The 19,824-nt window shown below is 38.6% G+C and overlaps 1 protein-coding gene across 5 annotated transcripts in view; it reads right to left on the reverse strand.

Annotated features, from left to right (window-relative positions):
* Window positions 1-19,824, reverse strand: part of MARK1 (microtubule affinity regulating kinase 1) — a 131,051-nt gene that overhangs the window by 68,310 nt on the left and 42,917 nt on the right. For all 5 annotated transcript variants that reach the window (XM_067564923.1, XM_067564922.1, XM_067564921.1 and 2 more), the window contains exons 2-3: window positions 8,658-8,861; window positions 7,954-8,007 (exon numbers count right to left, since the gene is read on the reverse strand). In XM_067564923.1, coding sequence (XP_067421024.1) covers window positions 7,954-8,007; window positions 8,658-8,861 — 258 coding nt within the window. The remainder of the gene's footprint in view (window positions 1-7,953; window positions 8,008-8,657; window positions 8,862-19,824) is intronic.

Here is a 19,824-nt window from a genome sequence, read left to right on the forward strand (position 1 = left end):
GGATGTGGGATACCTGAATTCAAATCCACCACGCTGCCTGATTTGGAGCAGGGAACTGAAACCATGTAATAGAGAGACTCTACTATAATGTTAATCAAGTGTGATATGTTGGTATATTCCATACAGCAAGCAGCTAAAACGCTATATCACTTTTTATTACAGAGACATTTTAAACACCAAATTCCAACCTCTAAAAACTGGAAATACACATTAAGTAGATGTCCTGGCCTTAGCAACATGGTGATTCAGTCCCTTCCCTAAAAAACTCCTCTCCTTACAACAGCCTGTTCACTACTGAAACTACCCAGTATAGGATTACCCTGTTATATAAACCTTCCCCAGCATACTTTTGTGATAGCTTTTAAGGCTGCAGCTGCTTGTCTCTGCCAAATTTCAAATGGCCTTTTAGCTGATGCCTTCCTCCATCCCAGACTGTAGACATTCCTACTATATTTTCTCTCTCATTTTACGAAAATTCAGAGTTTCAAACCTAACTCACAACACTTAAGTTATATGTACTACAATATTGTTATAATGGGCGCCAGGCAATCACACCATCTCACTAATGCTATTAGGTTTGACCACTGCCTTCCATTCAAGCTAAATAAGGGAACAATTAAATGCCCCTTTGTTTAATGATAGCTGAAACAATGGAAAGTCACTGCCCAAGAAATAGACAGCATGCAAAAATGGGCACTGGCTGGGCTATGCAGTCCTAGGAGGTTGCCACGGATCTGATAACAAATTGCATTGCGTGTCTGTGTGTGCATTAGAGAAGCAACAGAATGGCCAATGCAGCACACAAGAAAGGGAGCAAGGAAGACCAATAGATCATCAGAGAAACACTTGTTGACCCTGAGAAAAAGCTAAGAGCTTTTGGGTAGCATTCTGGCTGGAAAGGGGCTTGGAACTGTAAGCAAAGAAGCTATCTCCTGACATTTGGTTCTACTGTGTTCAAGGAAACAAGACTAAGTACTTTCTTTGTAAATAGACTTGCATCAAATAATTTTATCGTTATTTCATCATTAACGCTTCTCCCCATCAGAAACAATCCACATGACCCTGAATGTTGGCTAATAATATTAAGGCATTGTGAGGAAGCTGAAAGAAGAAATTTGAGATGCATTTTGTATTCTGTAGAACAATTCAATAATAGGAGCAATGCGAGAGAGAGCTAGAGACTATGAATACATTACGAGGTATGGTGTGATTCCCTTGCTTGTGTGCACACACATACGCAAATATAAATAGCAATGTAGCCACAGTGGCAGCGGCAGCACTGCTGGGCTGTGCTGAGTATATACCTACCAATTTCAGGAAGGTTTGTACTCTGCATGGCTCAGTCCTGACTCCACTGCCATTTACTCTGCTACTGCAGCTAAACTGCTACTCACACCCACCTGAGCTCAATGAGAAGTAGCATGAATGTGTGTACACAAGCAGGGGAATCATCTCTCTCATTTGTAGCATACACACAGCCTGAGACAGAGAACATATTTAGTGTCAATGGCCAAGACAGCCGCTGTGTGATTGTATAGGTATCAATATAAAAAAAAGGTGTATGTAGGCAATAGCTATTCAACTCTACCATGTAACTCTTTGGCACACTACTGTGTGTGTGTGTGTGTGTGTGTGTGTGTGTGTGTGTGTGTGTGTGTGTGTGTGTGTGTGTGTGTGTGTGTGTGTGTGTGTGTGTGTGTGTGTGTGTGTGTGTGTGTGTGTGTGTAAATAAAATTTTAAAAAAGGTATATTCAATCAACAGATCATAGATCATTTTTTTCAAAACCAAAGTCAACAAGTTTAAATTTGGCCAGAATATTGGGGTTAATACCCCTTCTCTTATAGATTTTGTGACCTTTCTTACAAGAATCATTAGTTCAGAATCTGAGTTTTTTATTTTGTCCCCCCAAAAACAGCACCTTCAGCATCACCATATCATTCTCAGACATTTGGTCCCTCACTGACCCAAAGGGAAAAGAGCTTCCTACTGAATCACCAACACAATTTCCTGCAGTGCTCCTTTCAAGTTTTCCAAAGAACCAAGTCAACTCAGCCTTGCTTATTGTAGCTTGAGATCTGATGAGATCACAAGGTAGTATGTTTGCAAGCTACTAGTGGCATATTGAGAACATTGACACATTAAAGGTTATACAAAATCAGTAATTAATGCAAAGCAAGTTTTAGTCAATACTAGTTATATGAATATTAATAATGGCATTTACCACACAATAAAAGCTCTCTAATTATGGGAAGACTCCATGGTGTTCTTAAAAGTGCATAGGAAGTGGAGAAAGAATATGATCAACTACTCAAAAATCATATCTCAAAACCTAAGGATTTTAAGTGTTCAGATCAATCACACCAATTAGTGTTGACCAAGAATTCCTGTAAAACTTAGCTACTTAGATACTTTGGTGAGTTTCTAACAAAATTCCCAATATGATGTAAACATAATGTTAATACTTAAAGTATTTTTCTCTTACTAACCTAATTCATATATTCTATTTAGGAAAATTGATTTAAACTACAGGTTGTCATAACCAAAATGCTCAGTGTATTTCTCTTCTGTTGTGTTATAAAAACAAAGTAGAAGACTAATGTCTTCTTGAAAATGGATAGTATTCTCTTAAATTTAACTATGCGGAGACACTTTTGAATATTTAAATCAAAACAGACAATCTGAGCTAACAAACAAAATAATTATTGTAATAACATTCTCTCGGCCTTCCACATTGCCCTTGCCAATCTACCCAAAAATGTGCTGTTACTTTTCAAATCCTTTTCAAATGTCAATATGATGGTGTCATTCATCCTTAAATCCTACATTAGATCCCACATCTCTACCACACCAAATTCAAGCCTCTTGTCATTTGTTCAAGACTCTGCATAAAACACGGACCTTCTTTTCTTATCTGCCCGTATCAGTTTTCATGCTGCTCTCTCTCACTCTCCTCACTTCTACTCCAAAAATCATGCTAATCATGTTCCAGCCCGAATCCAAATGTCTACACCCAATTAAACGGCCCGTTAGCCAAGCCCCGCATGCCTGAATCATCTGGCACAGGGCAGCCACAGGTTTTTAATTGCAATGTAGACATACCCTCAAATAGTCAAGTTTACCTAGACTGGAGAGACTAATGTGTTAGCGTGTTTCATCTACAGAACTATACGTTTTTCATTTTGGACATGTCTTTAACTTCATAAGCATATTTATTTTCAGACAATTTCTCAGTATGTATTTTATGTATCATTTTATAAAAATTCTTCCCCTCCACAACCAAAAAGGAAGTGGGTTTTTTTTTTTTTGTGGTTTTTAACAGGAAGGGTAAAAACAATCCATTAACTAAGATCTGAGCCACAGGAGGTTTATTAGCTTCCAGTGCTGACACTGAGATACTGAGTATGACTGGTCAAACAGGATTTTAAAGAGTAATTGCATTCAAATAGGTCAGCAACTATTACACTTCTGGGAGAGACAGGACTATCCCCAAGTCAAATAATCAAGTTTGTCAGTCATCTGCAAACAAGTCAGATATACAGTTTTCATATTTGAAGAACAAGAATTAAGAATAAACAAAACACAAGTTCTCTCAGACATCCTAATTTTTTGCCAGGATGTCCTTTGTACACCTACCGTCTGTTAATACATAATTCATGTGAATTACATGCAGTCTTTAGCGAGCCACCTTGCAACACTATCATAAATCTGGAATCCCCTAATACCAAATCGGAACATCAGAATAAATGTTATTAATCAAACAGTTTTCTGAAACTTCCTCAGGACATAGTAATGGTTTTTTAGGGAAACAGGCATTTGTAAATATCTGAAGTTTGATCTTTAGATCTCCTTTTGAACTTCTCCATCATGTCCTACTGCACTGGTTGGCCTTAATAAGCAAAAAAAGCAACAGAAGTGAAACCCTGCTGGGGGCTTGATCCTGCAAAGTGCTGAGCATCCTCAACTCTCACTGATTTCAATTGCAATCAAGGGTATTCAGCACCTCTCATGACTGAACTCCAAGAAAACAAGTGATTTCTTGGAATGCTATGCTAAACAAATTCTAGAAACTCAAATAAATCAATGTGTGAATGTGTAATTTCTTTTGACAGAAGTCTCATGACAATGCTGACTTCCTCCACTACAAATTGTTCTCTTCTTCAATTCTGCCATTTACCTAGGCAAGCAATTCTACTTCTTCTGCACCCTGATTGACTCCCACAATCCCAGCCACCTATTTGCTATCTGACTCCTTCCTCAAATTCTCTCCCTTCTTCTTTCTGTAGAAAATTTTGCTGACTTTTTCAAAGAGAAAAATGACTAAATTGGTGTGATCTTCCCATTGTCTTTCCCTCCTACCACTTTCTCCTCCTCTCCCCCATTACAGATGCAGAAGACCCTCCTCTGTTCTCTTCCTCTAATCCACTGGTTCTCAAACTGGGAGTCATGAACGATCAGGGGGTTGCAACATGATTATGTGGGGGTCGTGAGCTGTGAGCCCCAACCCCGGCCAGGCACGGGGCTGTGAGCCTCCCTGCTTCCTCCTGGCGGAGGAACATGGGGAGAGGGGCAAGCAGTGATACACAGATACTGCTCACCCCCCAATGTTCCTCTGCACCCCTCTAGGGGACTGTGGGGGTGAGGGGAGAAAGAAGCGAGAAGCAACACCAGAGCTCCCTGCATCCAAGTCGCTTTCCACACGTGGGCTGTGCTGTGAGGCAAGCATCAGGAGTTGCTGCTCTCTGCGCTCCCCTTACGCAGCCCAAGTGGGGAAAGTGGATGCAGGGAGCCCTGACACTTCTCCTCACTCCCCACCGCCCCCCACCCACAGCTCCCTAGGGGTGAGTAGAGGAGCAGCTTTCAAGATGGGAGCAATACCAGCTGCTCTGTGCATGCAGGTCTATTTCCCCAAGTGGGCGCAGGAAGGGGATACAGGGGTTAGGGGCAAAACGTCACAGTGCAGGGGTAGGGTGAAGAGGGAATCCGCTGGGGTTAGGGATGAAGGGAGGGTGGGGAGCCCACAGGGGCCCAGGGACAGGCACCCGAAGGGGTGAGGGCGTCATACTCAGAGGCTTGCTGTGTGAAAGGGGTCACCCATACAAAAAGTTTGAGATCCCACTGACCCCATTCCATCTAGTCTCCTAATCTCTTACCCCACTCTCATCCCTCGTCCTTAACCTCTTTCCCCTCAGGTTCTCTCCCATCACAATTCAAGCAAGATTTAGTCTCTTCCATCCTAAAAAATCCTACTCTTGATCCCACATGTACCACTCCACCTCCCTTTCATCTTGAACTTCATTGAACACGCTGTCTAAAACTGCCATCTGGAGTTTCTCCCAGATAATTCCATCCTAGACTTTCTCCAAACCATCTCACGGGCACTCTAGCTCTCAAAGTATCTAACAACTTCTTCCCAGCCAAAATCCAGAACAAGTATTCATTTGCATCTTTCTTGACCTGTTGGCTTTCTTTCTGCCACCCTCCTCATGGATGTCCTGCTGTCAGTTTAAAGTAATCATAACCAATACAGAGCTCTTAGTCTTTCCCCCATAAGACCTTGCTCATCCTTCCTTTCTCAGTCACTGTGGACATCACCAACTTCCCTGTCACTCGGGCCTATAACCTGGGTGTCCCTCAACTCAGCCCTTTCTAGTTCTTCACATTTAGGTACTGCATAAATCACACCACTTTGTCTAGCATAATTTCTTGAAGATCCAGTCTTTTCTTCATCCACATAATTAAAATCCACAAACTATACCAGTCAACCACCATTTTTCTAACAAGCACCTTTGCATATTTTCTGATGCTGCAACTGATGAATGGAAGGTGCGCCATGTAAATATCCAAAGAGCCATCTCATTGTTCTCCTTCAAATGTCTTTTTTAAACTCTTCTTAATGTGACTACTGAAAAAACTCAGAAATGGATAGAGGTAACTGGTCTGCTGTGACCACTGTTTCAGGCTGACCAGTATCATTTCATTGTTACCTTGTGCTTCTCTGAGCTATTTTATCCACCTGCTGTCTACAGTCTTACACTCAGATTGTGAAATCTTCAGGGCATGGACCGTCTGATATATGTTTGAACACTGACTAGCAAAATGGGACCCTGGCCTCTAGGCACCAGCATAATACAAACAAACAATTGTGCAAAAACCAACGGCTTAAAGTTAAAACATTATCTTCTCTCTCAAACCATTTTGAGGTCAACCTCACATAGATACATAAACACAAATAGTGAAAATATGTGCAGTTTATCATCTATGCTAATATTACAGATTATTTACAGTTCATCACTACATCTAGAACCCAAATATGGCCCTGGAGTTTTACTCCTACAGCATAAGATGAAATATTTGTTCACTAAGCATCTTGCACGTCGAGAGCTGCACAAAGCAGTCCTGTGGGGCTGATGATGGAATTCTAGAGGCCAAGGTTACCACCATGATCCTGAAGTGATGAATAAAGGCATTTAATCCCTTCAAGTCCAGGACAACATGCTATCTGCCTTTTTTCCCTTTTGTCTGGGAATTTTTAGCATGTGAATAGGAAGTGCAGTCTTGAAAAGTAGAAATAAGGAGAGGGACACAAATGTTTCATTCGGAATGATAGTTCAACAATTGTTTTAGTCAAAAAGGGTGCTTAAAATCTTTTCTATTAAAAACCTTTCATGAATTTGTGCAAATGTTGTCACTTCAGAATGTAACAGCTAAGAAGTTATTGGGCAAATTTTCATATGTCTCAGCCAAAAATTCTATTTAAAATGACAGGAAGAAAAGAGAAGTAGAAAAGATTTTGAGTAGGCTGGCATTCTTACAAAACACTAACTAATCAGCGTGTTTGCAGAGTGCACCTCTTGCTTTCTACTCATTTATCATCTCCTCTTCTCACTACATTCACCCATCCCAACACAAAGGCTAAATAACTAAGCTTTCTGTGAGGAATTAAACAAGGATGACAGAGCTGAATTCACCCCAGCAACAGACAAACCTCTTCTCAGGTATACCCTTCTTAGCTAGCCTAAGCAACATTAGCATGAATATTCCCTTTGTGAGGTATAGAAGCTCCCCCATATGGCTGTTCCAATCTACTATGGAACTTAATAAGCACTGAGGGCTTTTGTATAGATTTTCCATGCTTGGACAAACTTAAACCTTAAAGAACCACTGGAAAATAATCAAAATGTAGGACAAATGTTCTGTCATTTACAAACTTCACAAAAAACAAGAAAACCCAAAAATCAGCTCTTCACTGAAAACCAGATGCTCTGAGCTGTCCTACCATGGGCAAAGACAGTTACCACAACAACCTGAATGGCCTATAAGGAGTTTATGAATAGTTTGTGCTAATCAGAGAAACAGGAAGCCAGACAAACAAACCAGCAGTTTTTGTAACCACTTGAGTCATTTCTGTGAGATTTTATATATGCAAAGTAATGGACAAGAATCCCTTGAGATAACAAATACTTTTAATAAAATTGAAAGCATATACAACAGAGCTTCAAGCCTACTAAGCCTTACCAACTTTGACAAAATGTGTTTCATTATTATGGAAAATTCAACAGGATAAGTTAGAATTGGGAAAACTACTGCTCCTTACATTTTAAATGAGGAGGTAGACATTTTTATATAGAACTCTCCTACATTTGATTGGTAAAACGTCAAATGATAGTTTTCAGACAGCAAAACAAAATCAGTGGGGGGAGGGGGGAAGGACATGAAGGGAGAATCATTCAAATAAGAATCATGTACAAAAACTCTTGTTAGTACAAATTTAAGACTCCAGTTACAGCTAAGATAGCAAGATACCACTTTATGCCTCTGGAGCATACACACAATAGTCAACACAACAAAAGATTTCTGATTTTTTTTTTTTATATAAAGGAGTCAAAAATATCTTTGCTTTTCTTGGCAGCAAAGTTCAATTGTTTACAAAATTACAGAAGTTCAATTCTTACCTTTTGTAGACTGGTAGGATTTAGCTGGGTTTTATCTATTATTTTCACAGCAACCTAGGGGAAAAACAGATATTACTAAACTTGCGGTAAGCGCTGACAAAAATGTGCATGTTAGTAGCTAAACACACTGCATATCTAACGTGCATAAACATAGCTATGAAAATGTGTGCCAATCTATCTTCCAATCCATCTAGCAGAATTTCTTAAGAAACCAACAGGGCTTTATCAGTTCCCATTGCAACTTCAGCAGCTTGCAATCTGTTTTACACCACTTCCAGCACTGTGGAAAGTGTAATATTACACAAAAACACAGGTGGAAACCCAATGACAAGACATTTTCTTTTTCTTTTGGAGATTCCTGAATTATTTTGGGGGAGGGGAAGAAAGGAAGAGAGAAGGACAAAAACAAAATATTTTTTTCCTGAACAAAACAAAAACAAAAAAATCTAACATCTCACTTAAAACTGTAGAGCCTCTCCAAAAAAGAAAGTTTTCAGAATAGAGCTTTCAGTACAGAAATTAAAATTCTATCTTTTTCACACATACTGCAACTTGTTCTATTTTCTTTGCAGTATATTTTGCAATATTAAACAAGTCTTTCAATAATCAAGGATGCAGTTGGAAACAATGTTAGGAACATTTATTAGAAGACTACATATGAAGACAATACAAAATACTTTATCAGCCATACCCAAAAAGCTCACCTCTCTTCCGGTAAGAACATGTCTTGCCAGCTTCACTTTGGCAAAATTTCCTTTTCCTATTGTTTTTAGTAAACGATAATTTCCAATATGAGGGTGTTCTTCATTTGTAGACGTAATTGAGTTTCTACATCGGGGGATGTTTTGTCTGCTACTTGATTTGGTAGGCTGGACATGTGGTTCAGTGTATCCATCCACAGAGGTATGCTACAAGGAAAACAAAACCAAACGACATAGATTTTGAAACAGTTACAAAAAAATTTAAGAGTAAAAATCTGAGTCCACAATTTTTAAAAAAGTATGATCAATAACTCTCAACTGTAGCTTAAGCAGATTTGTTGCCATTGGGTGAAGTTTGATTTATGCATCTAGAAAGAAATTTAGAGGAGTACTAGAGTTGTTTCTAAATGTAAACATGGGACATATTTAGACTCATCAAAAACAATTAACAGACACAAAGATTTTTCTTCAAATATGAAGTTGTGCAATTAAAATAGAACAAATTGTGATAAATTGTGAATTTGTTAATGATCAAATCTTGATGTAAGCCTCTCTGAGCCCTTAAAAATACAAAAGTACTTTCATTTTCAAACAATCAGTCACCCTGGTTTTCCTGGAAGTTATGAATAAAAAGTATATTTTTGCAAAGTGAAAGAAAGATACGTTTATTATTTGTCTGAAAATGTTTCCATTAAAACAACACTTGAGATGAAGGGAAATAAAATCTTAAAAGCCAGCTTTGCTCTAAGAATATTTTTACTTCCATTACCTTTAGATGTGTAAACTTTCTCTTTAAAAAAAAAGTTCTGATTTAAGTAATAAGTACTCTAGTTGTAATAAAATGGACTTTTTTTCCTATGAAAAAATACTCCCAAAATATCTTTTAAGTTCATTGCTAATAAGTCACCAAAACAAAGAAATAAAAAGAAAAAGATGTGATACAGTGACTGATCATCCTACAATGCCTCCAAACCTCTAGAGGGCTACTTCTGCTTCCCAGTGTTGCACATATGAACTCATTTGTACAAGTTAGAGTAGCCTTACCCCAACCCTTCCACCCCTGACCATAACACCCCCATTCCCCTCAAAAAAGCATGCAGGTGTTTGTATCTGCACAAATTACATATGAGCTGAGGGAGTCCCCCACTTGAAAATATGGTCCCTTATGCCTTTTGTTGAGTGTTCCCTTCTTGTGTTATAAGACAGAGTAATAGCAAGCGCTCAACTGGCATTTTACATACAGGTACTGTGCATTTTATATACCTCTATCATTTTATTTTTTTCCCTTCCAAACCAGTCATTGTTAAACACTTCCCACCTCCACCAGCACACAAACTGTCCAACATCAATGGTAGCTCTACATGGGTACAGGAAGGCAGAGTTCTGCCTTTAGTCCTTACTTCACATCACAGGGAAGCACCTACTTCCTTCAAGAGCGTCCAAATTTGCATGAGTACATTTAAGATGTGGACAAAAATGAGTTCAGTGTTCGGGGTAAGGAATATCGTTACATTATTTCTATATTCTCTGCCCACGTAGTAAGTTTAACACAGAACGTGGGCTTGTATTCTGTAAACCAGTGACTGAACAGAACCTATAGATCATGGTGGATAACCAACTGAACATGGAGGTCCCACTGTGATAGGTCACTAAGAGGGATAACAAGGCCCTTGGATGTATGAAACATCTTGGAAGTGTGGAAACATCAAAGGACAATTATATTGAGATGTGCAAGACAATACAGTCATTGGGCTTATTTATCAATTTACACACATAACATAATAATGCACATCATTGTGAGCTAGGGATTGTATTCTAGCTCCGTGGGGGAAGGTAATTGAGCTACCTTTAGGAGCCAAAATCAGTGGGAACATGTAAACAGCTGCAGAAAAGTTCTACTTCCTAGGCGGAATTGCATATACTGATTTAGACCAGGTGCAAGAGACCCAGCAGACAAAGAAAGGGTTTTTGATAGGTTTTTGATATAAAAGGTCAGTATAAACTGACACAGATTCTGCATTTTGATCCAAAAACAGACAAAAAATTGTAACGAAAAGGGCAAAAATCTGAAGGACCGAAAACTGATAGGATCTCTATATGGAAGATGGGTGACACTTGATAAGTATAACGGGCATGTAAGACTATTATTGTTTTATTTTATGTTTTCTCTGTAACCATTTTGTCCTCAAATAAAATGTACTGTGTTTTGTGAAAGCTCACTCGTCACCAGTAAACCCTGTCAATTGTCCTGAGAGAGCACAAGCTGCAGATGCTGGATTAAGGTCAGACCTGCCGGGAGAGTCAGAATGAACTGCAGGGGGACTCCAAGCCTAAATCCCCCAGTGCAGAGGGAGAGGGATGCAGGTCTCTGCCCTTAGAGAGGTGACAGCTGGAGGCATGAGACTAAACCAGCACCCTTCAAACAGACTAACAGAAGGAACAGAGATGCTGTTAATCCCCAAGATGACATCGAACAAGGGAAAACGGAGTGGAAGCAGGGAGGTGATATTACTTCTGTATACTGCATTAGTGAAACTACTAATGTACCAGTACTATTGTCCATACTTCAAAATGGACTTTGTAAAAATTGAAGGGATTCAGAAAAGACCCACAAAATCATTCAAATTCTGGAAATGCTGCCTTACAACGAGAGACTAAGAAGTTCAATCTATTTAATTTATCCAAGGGAAGTTTAAGAGGTGACTTGATCACAGTCTCTAAGTCCCTACCGAGGGAGAAAGTATCTGATAGCAGGGGCCTCTTTAATTTAGCAAACCGAAGTATAACAAAAAACAATGGCTGGAAGTTGACAAATTAAAACTGAAAATATGGTGCACATTTTTAACAGTAAAAGTAATTAATCACTGGAGAAATTTACCAAAGATAGTGATGGATTATCCATCATGAAGTCTAAATCAAGACTAAACATGTAAGAATCATGCCCTAGTTTCAACCAGAAGTTATTGTGCTTGATACAAAAATTAAAGCATGAAATTCAAAGGTGTATATATATATATATGCAGGAGAACAAACTAGATCATAACATTCCCTTCTGGCCTTAATCTATGAAGGGTGAAAAAACTGCATAATTTGCATTATTTAAAACTGCTTTTTGAGTAGTACTCCAAGCCCTTCATTAGTATAAGTAAATTGTAACAAGCCTAATTATGTGTTTCTCAGCCCTCTTGAAAAAGGAAAAGGATGCTGCCAGGACAATCAATCAACATTTTTTAATTTATGTGACTACCACCACTGTAAATTATTAAAAATGATTTTGAGAGAGTAGCTTTATAAATATATCATTTACTTTTTGCACCATCTAACTGGAGTAGTAAAAATACACTAATTCCTTTTACTTTTGTTTAGTTTATGGTTAATATTACTTTCCAGTTCTCATGCAGTAATGCACATGCAGTAACACAATTCTGTAACATTTAGGTTGGATATACAAGATGGAGAATATTCATTTGTCTAATAAAATGATAGCATGGTCTGTGTACTTTAAAAACATGTAATTAAATAAAAATGTTTCCATTACAGTTGGAAAGAGATTCTCACATTAGGCCAAAAACTTCAAAAAGTTTATTCTAACACATGAAGGTAAGCAGTTCTTGCTTGATATTCTTACATATGGTCAAGTAACAGCTTATGTAAAAATTTTACCCATATCACAGAAAGGTTGCAGAAAGAGCATTTTAAGAGTTTTCCTTATTATATTACAGTTGCACCCAAGTGCTAGATGCTCTACAAGCAAATTTTAACCTCTTTCTGGGCTGGGACCACCTCTTACTAACTCAAGACAAGATGCAAATATAAACAGACTGAGGGAGAAAGGCAGGGCATTAACAGTGATTTGAACATGTGGTTACATAGCCTAACCATGTTCACAACTAGATGATTTCAGATCAAAATTTGTTGTAGCTGTAAGATGTAAACAGCTGTCAGAAATATGGAGTGGCCATCTAACTAGACATTATCAGTTAATTTCCATTGGTATCATGGAATAAGTGCACCCTGAGTAGGGATTTAAAGACACCTGCTGGAGATGAACAGTAGATGAACAGACAATAGGCAGAATAGAGATCTTCATGGGACATGTAATTTCATCCAGATTTTGTGGGGAAATATTATCAATCTTACACTGGCATCATACAAATGATGTAGGACCACACTTCCCAGTAAGGATGATTCTAAGGACTTTCAAGGTGTGAAATGAATAGGTTTTGGGGTTTTTTGTTTAATCAGGTTATTAGTGTTTCTATATTTAAATAAATCAGACCACCTTCCAAAATGACAGCAGTTTTATTCTTTTAGAAATAAACAGCTTTTTTTTTTTTGGGGGGGGGGGGGGGGGGAGAGGAGGGGCGCGACTCTGTAGCAAATTTTGAGCAAGAAACTAAAGTGTTCACCTACCTCCCTAAATGATCAGCATTAAACAATGTACAGGTAAAGATCATCAGGATATGCCTAAAAAGTTAGTCAAGTTAGATCCAAGTAAACAGACTGCGTAAACATTACTTGGAATTACTGCATCTAAATCTGAATTTGGCTTTCTGCAGGAGTTTGTAGTCTGAGCTTTCTAGACAAGACAGAGGGTATATGGTTTTATGTTTCTTTTGTTGTTTATGGTTCATTGTTAAGGTTAAGCTTTTGTCTCAGTTATTTTTAGTAAAATTCACGGCCAATAAACAAAAATTCACGGAAGCCGGTGCCCTGTCTGTGAATTTTACTAAAAATAATTGGGGGGGAGGGGGAAGGGAGATGAGAGCCTGAGCCCTGCCACCTGTATCTTGGAACTCTGAGGCCTTCCTCCCCCAGCGCCTGAGCCAGCCGACAGCTCCAGCCCTACCGCCCCAGGGCCAAAGCAACAAATGTCAGATGTCTGAAAGTCTCAAAATCCGTGATTTCCATGACATAATCTTATCCTTATTCATTGTACATCAACTAGTTGTGTGATAATTAAAAAGTGTCAGTTCAGTGGGACTAAAGACATTTCCAAGTTCTAAATTCTAAAATGCTTGTAGGTTACCAGAAACAGACTTCTTTATGTATCGCCTCAGAAGCTGTATTTTCTGAGAAAATTATTTTAATGACGAATGCAAACATTTTGCTAGATGCCCTCATCCTCTCTTTTGTTCCTTTTTTACCTAAATATTACAATATTAAAGTTATAATTCACTAAGTTTAGGAAAGCTTATGTTACATTATTTAGGAATTTAACTCCCTGCTAGCACAGGTTAAGCAACTGATTTAATTTAAGTTTCTATAATTAATACATGAAAATTTAAGTTTCCTTTAGTTATACTGTAATTTAATTTTAAACAATAACTGCCATGCTAACAAAGGCTGGTTCTAAAACACTGTCATGCTAAAATTAGCCTTTTAATTTACAAACACTAAATTTATTAATAAAATAAGTATTCTCTAAAGCATCAGAAATATGTCATGTTAATAATTCTCAATATTATAGGCATGAGAAAACCCTTTCCCACTCATTATTCCTTAATTCTCTGTACTTTGGTTGTTAGTTCAATTTTCATATTAATAGGATGTATATAAAGTCACAATATTTAAGCTTCTATAATGGCTGTCAACCACTGAGAAATAAACATACTAGCCCTGATCCAGCAATTCACTTAAACATATGCTTAATTTTTTACTCAGTGGAATTACTCAAACAGAGAAAGCATAAAATTAAGCATATGCTTAAGTGAACTGCTGAATCTGGGCCACTAAGAATACTCAGCTCTACTCTGATTCTCTAGTATCATCCTTTCATTCTGACTCACTCATTTATGGAGAACTTCCAATCCCTTTTCTAGAAACAGAGGCCATTAGCTGAAGCAGAAAACCCTCAACAACAGCATGAAAAAAAGAAAAAGCAAGGAAGATGGGGCCAATATAATTAAAGGGGACAGTAATGAAAAAATATCCATTAAATTATTTCCTTCCTTTGGGTCCAACTCCTGCTCACCCTGAAGTCAAAAAGGCTTTTTGACAGTTAATTTAATTGGCAATAGAAATGGGCTTCTCCCTCTCCCTATGCCCAAATTTCCTTTCTGCCCTCCCTACAGGCAAATAATGATCTCATTCACACAATCACTGAGATATGTGTTTTCAACTTTACACAGGGGAGAATCCCAAACTCTGTATTCCAGTTCCATTTTGAATTACAACATAATCAAAAATATACTGCAGTTATTCTGAGGAGAAAAGTTTTTTCAACCAATAGGAAGGAAAGAGAAAATAGCTAAGAAATTATCTTCTGCGGACATTTCAAAACCTTCAGCAGTTTAATAGCACAATTTGTTGTTGATTTTTAGAAGCCACATGATTCCCTTCCCTGCACCCCCACCAAGGCATCACTATAGGGCAGAGTTAAGGTTGTTGGGGGTGTCTTAACTGCATTTCTTACCTTAATATGTTTGGATTTCTTTTGAGGTATAATCTTAATTCTAAATTTCCTGGGTTTATAATGCTGGTTTGGAGCTAATTACAACCACCTCTTGAATGTTTTTTACCTTTAAAATTACTGATATATACTCCCAATCTTTACTGCATTTTAATGTTGCTTTGTGCCTGGAAATTTCTTTTAAAAGTATTTAAATTGTGATACACAAATACTAAATAAGACACCCAGAGAGAATGGTGCTATGCAGTATCCCTAATGATCTGAAGGTATGTACTGGATTAACATTAATGCTAATCAAAGACGTTATGAAAAGAAAGATTTGATTTGCAATGCACATTTTTAGGGGTTCAGCAGGCAATGCACATTTACAGGCACTGGAAGGGAAAGTTGATGGCAGAAGAACATAAAGGGAAGCATCCTTAATCAGCTTCTTCATGGGTGAGTGGGTAAGCGGAGAAACAAAGGGAATCCCTACAACATGGTGTTTTTGTTCTCTCACCAGATGTATGAAGCCAGAAAACTGACGGGGTTGGGGGATTGAGACTCATTTGTTCAGTTTGTCTCTGCTCAGAGCATAGGCTGTCAATAACCATGCCTGGAGGCACTTGAGATGAAGCTTTGCAAAAGGTACTGCATGGGTGCAGCAAGCCATATGGCCTAGAAGGACCAGGTAGGATCAAACTGTCATTTCAGGGCTCACTTTAAAACAGAAGTCCCTCATAGCGTGGAATGTGTCCTCAGGTAGACTAGTTGAAATGCAGTTTAGAATCACACAAAAAAATTCTATAATTTGCATTGGTGCTAAAGTGCACTTTTCTTGGTTCACTTAAGTCCTAAGGATTGAAGGTGGCTGCTATAAGAAGAGGACCTTCAATTGTACCTCCTGGTATGACTAGTCCATAAGCAGCCAGTCACTGAGGCAAGGAAATACTAGGCTGCCCTGGCCACATAGGTATGCCACTACCAGAAACAGCACCTTTGTGAAAGTTCTGTAGGCCACAGACAGACCAAAGGGACTAACTCTGTACGGATAACGATCTAGATCCACCGTAAAGCACAGGAGGAGTCTCCTGTGGGCTGGATGACTGTTTATATGGAAAACAGGCATTCAATCAAGAGCTATAAATCTGTCACCTTCATTTAGGGAGGTCATCCTGAATCTCAAATGCTGTGTGAAGACATTCAGTTATTTGAGATCCAAGATGGATCTTTCAAGCTCCCCATCTTTTCGGGAATGAGGAAACATATTGAGTAAAACCCCTTTCCCTGTGTTGAGGAGGCATATCTTTGGTTCTGAGCGCAAGGTGGTACAGACATAGACAGACACCACTAGTAAAAATTCTCCATTCTCAGGCACTGGGGGCACATGTGCACCCACAGTGAAAGACTCATCATTTGAAGAAACACTGATACTCCAGAGTAACACAATAGACCAAGCACATTATCTAGATGAGTGAGGATTGCAGCTGCCTTGCATCACCAGAATGGCACAAAACATCTGAAGTGTGCTGGCAAATCTGGATCTTAATTTGCAATTGACCTATTGGGTTTAGAAGGCTGAGTTAGTAGCTATGAGAAAGGGGGAGGGAAAAGCAGAGTCTCTGAGTCTCAACATCTTTGTGCTTTAAGGGCTTCCCCTGCACACCTACTTCAATTCCATTGACAATGCTGCCTCACTATACATATAGCAGAAGCTACCTACTTCTATTATAGCCTATGCACAAGATTTCAATTTTAATTATGTGTAAAGTTTAAAATGCCTGTTATTCCATTAAGATAAGCCAGGACAAGAAAAAGCCTGAAACATTTTAAGCTTCTTAACGGACCCAATTTTTAATTAATTTTAATTCATTAACTGGTTTAATAGTGAATTCTTAGAAAATTTATTCTGTACTCAAAAGAGTAAGTTGCTGTAAGTTTGGGGAGAAAAACCATATATTTCCATAAAATAAAGAGGTTGAAATTTGTTTTTAAGTTCAAAAGGTTGAGTTCTGTTAGTTACAGAGTAGTAACTGGTGGCTCCATAACAAAGGAAACAGCAACTGACAATGTTCTATGGAACGACCCTAAATTCTGGAATTTGCTTTTACTCTTGATATGCCAGAACCCATATTTGTTAACTTTCCATGAACACTGCAAAGACTGCCTTTTCTCATGCATTCAGAGAGGCTTGGTTTCATAGGAAGAGGGGCTACAGACTGAAAGAGGACAAAAATAATAGCAGGTGTAAGCAGGAGTAAAATTCTGTTTATATTTTGTTGGTTTTTTTAAAGTAGAACATACAAATTACTAATTAGCTGATTGGAAATATTGATGAACTAAAATTTTGTACTGAAGAGTTTGGGTTTGCAATTGGGTATTTAAAATTTTAGGTGGTCTGTAGTCTACTGTATAAGCACCAGAGTTTTTCTAATATTAAACACAAAATACAAACAGTATTCAAGGACAATTGCCATCCCTTCTCATTTCACCCTTGCATTAGAAGGGAAGATAGCATAACCTAATTGCAGTCCTACTGTGAGCAATATTTTAGAAGATGTGAATATTTGCTATAGCTCTGTTTTTCAGGTGATTGACAGCCTTAATATTAATTACTCATGTTTCTTATTTGCTTTATCAAGATCTTCCACTTGACACGGGACAGCCTTGAAATGCAATAAAAAGAGATGGGGGCTGGGTTGATACAGCAGGAGGGATGAAGAGGATGATTATATGCATACAGCTATACTCCTGCTTTTCTGAAACAATCACACATTTGGGAAGGTTTCTCAAGCTGCATGGTTACAATCTTTCCTACATTAGCCATCTTTATGCCACACTAAATATTGGTCACCTTGAAGGTATCCTGATCCCAGCCCTTTTTGGAGGCAAGAGAGTCACAAGCATCTGGTACCTCTCCTGACTAAAATATTCACAGATTCATTCATTGAAGGAATCTCTCTTTCCTTCTTCAGAACACAGAACAGTATGACCAATCTTGAAGAAACCTACACTAGATGCATGGAATCTGGCCAGTTACTGCTCAGTTTCAAATCTTTCGTTTCTGACCAGGCTTAGAAAAGCTAGCCAAAGGATACCTACAAGCTCATTTAGTCAAATCTAATAATCCTATATTCAGCACAATTTGGTTTTAAGCCAGGACATGTAATAGAAACCGCATTAGAGTCCTATAGGATTACCACTTGGCTGTTCTTTGATGGAGAGAAGACATCCATTTTCACTCCATGGATCCTCTCTGCAGCATTTGACAGTCTATCATGAGATACTGCGTCATGCTTGAGGGAAGTGGCAGTTGTCCAAGGGAATGATTTCAAATTGCCTGAGTCCTTCCCAAAGGTACACTGAAAATGGTGATGGGAAATTGCACCTCTGCCACTAACCCCTCATGAAGCCACAAGGGGAAATGATAAGATATGGATTAAGTGCCAACAACATACAGCACCACATATGACATTACTGTGATGCTAGCAGACCATGCACCAGCTCATGTGAAGGTCCCCATAACTGAACTAGACACTGACAGACACAAAGCTGGAATCTGTCTGGCTCACTTGTGGATTAATATTGATAGGTATTACAATTATAAGAGTATTTAGACTCTACTGAATGCTTATGAGTTGCTATATGCATTAAGTTTACTTGTAATAACTGTGTTCCATTTTGCTATGTAATACTAGAGTGGTTGTTATTGTGAACCTCTGTGAGTGAATGAATTGCCATACCAGAGAAGGACGTTAATTAGTGGGAAGACTTCCCGAAGAGGAGACCCACTGATACCAGACAGGCTACAGGTCCATCATACAACTGGAAACTCCCTACACCGGGATTGAGGAATCTTCAATAAAAGGCTTGTTCTGCTCTCCTCCTCATGAAGATGAGTCATGAGAGTAGATTCTACCCATCAACTGAGTTTGCAGATCAGACCAAGTGGTAGGAAGGGGATTAAAACCCCCAAACAAAAGGAATTAGGTATCTCTGTGCTCCCTGGACTCTGGGGGAGTAAGGTATGAGCAACAGATCCTCAACTGCTTAGCCTGGTTTAAACCTAAAGGATAAATAGAGCTTGCTGATTATAGAAACCTATATCACCCTCTGACGAACTCATTCATGTGTCTATGTTTGCTTGCTTTAACCTGGTAAATAACTTTCTAATTTCCTTTTCAAGGAATCTGCATATAGTTTAGGATTGGCTACAAGAGTTTATGGTGTGAAAACAAAAATGCAATTGACCTGGGGGAAGTGACTGGTCCTTTGCTGATATTACTATGATTCTTGGTGTAAGGCCCATCTATCACAGAGATACACTCACGTGGATGGCAAGACAGACTGGAATACCCAAGGGGACTATCTGTGACTGTGTTAAGACTATTAAAGTGCCTGAGAAATTTGCACTTGGGGCAGTTTGTTGATGAAATCTAACTGTAGAACTCACAACCAACTTGGAGTTTGTGCCCTGTTTTTTAAGTCTGCTCTGAGGTTGGCATACATAGTTTTGAGTCACCATTGGGAGCATTACAAATACCACTATCACCATGCTTCCCCAAGGGCTTGCAAGAGATCAGCTCACAGATACAGAGTAATTGGTTGAAACTGAACCCAGGCAAGATGGAGGTTATACTAGTCAGTGCAGGAAAACACTTGAAGAGTTTGCAGTCACTCTGAAGCCTCCTTCCACTCATAATTGATCACACTGATCTGTAGTTTAGAATTGCTCCTGGAGTCTTCACTAGTGATAGAATACATTGTTTGCAAGCAGCT

The sequence above is a fragment of the Emydura macquarii genome, unplaced genomic scaffold, assembly GCF_026122565.2.
Source record: "Emydura macquarii macquarii isolate MOO-44397 ecotype Brisbane River unplaced genomic scaffold, CSIRO-AGI_Emac_v2 contig_2676, whole genome shotgun sequence".
NCBI classification, from domain to species: Eukaryota; Metazoa; Chordata; order Testudines; family Chelidae; genus Emydura; species Emydura macquarii.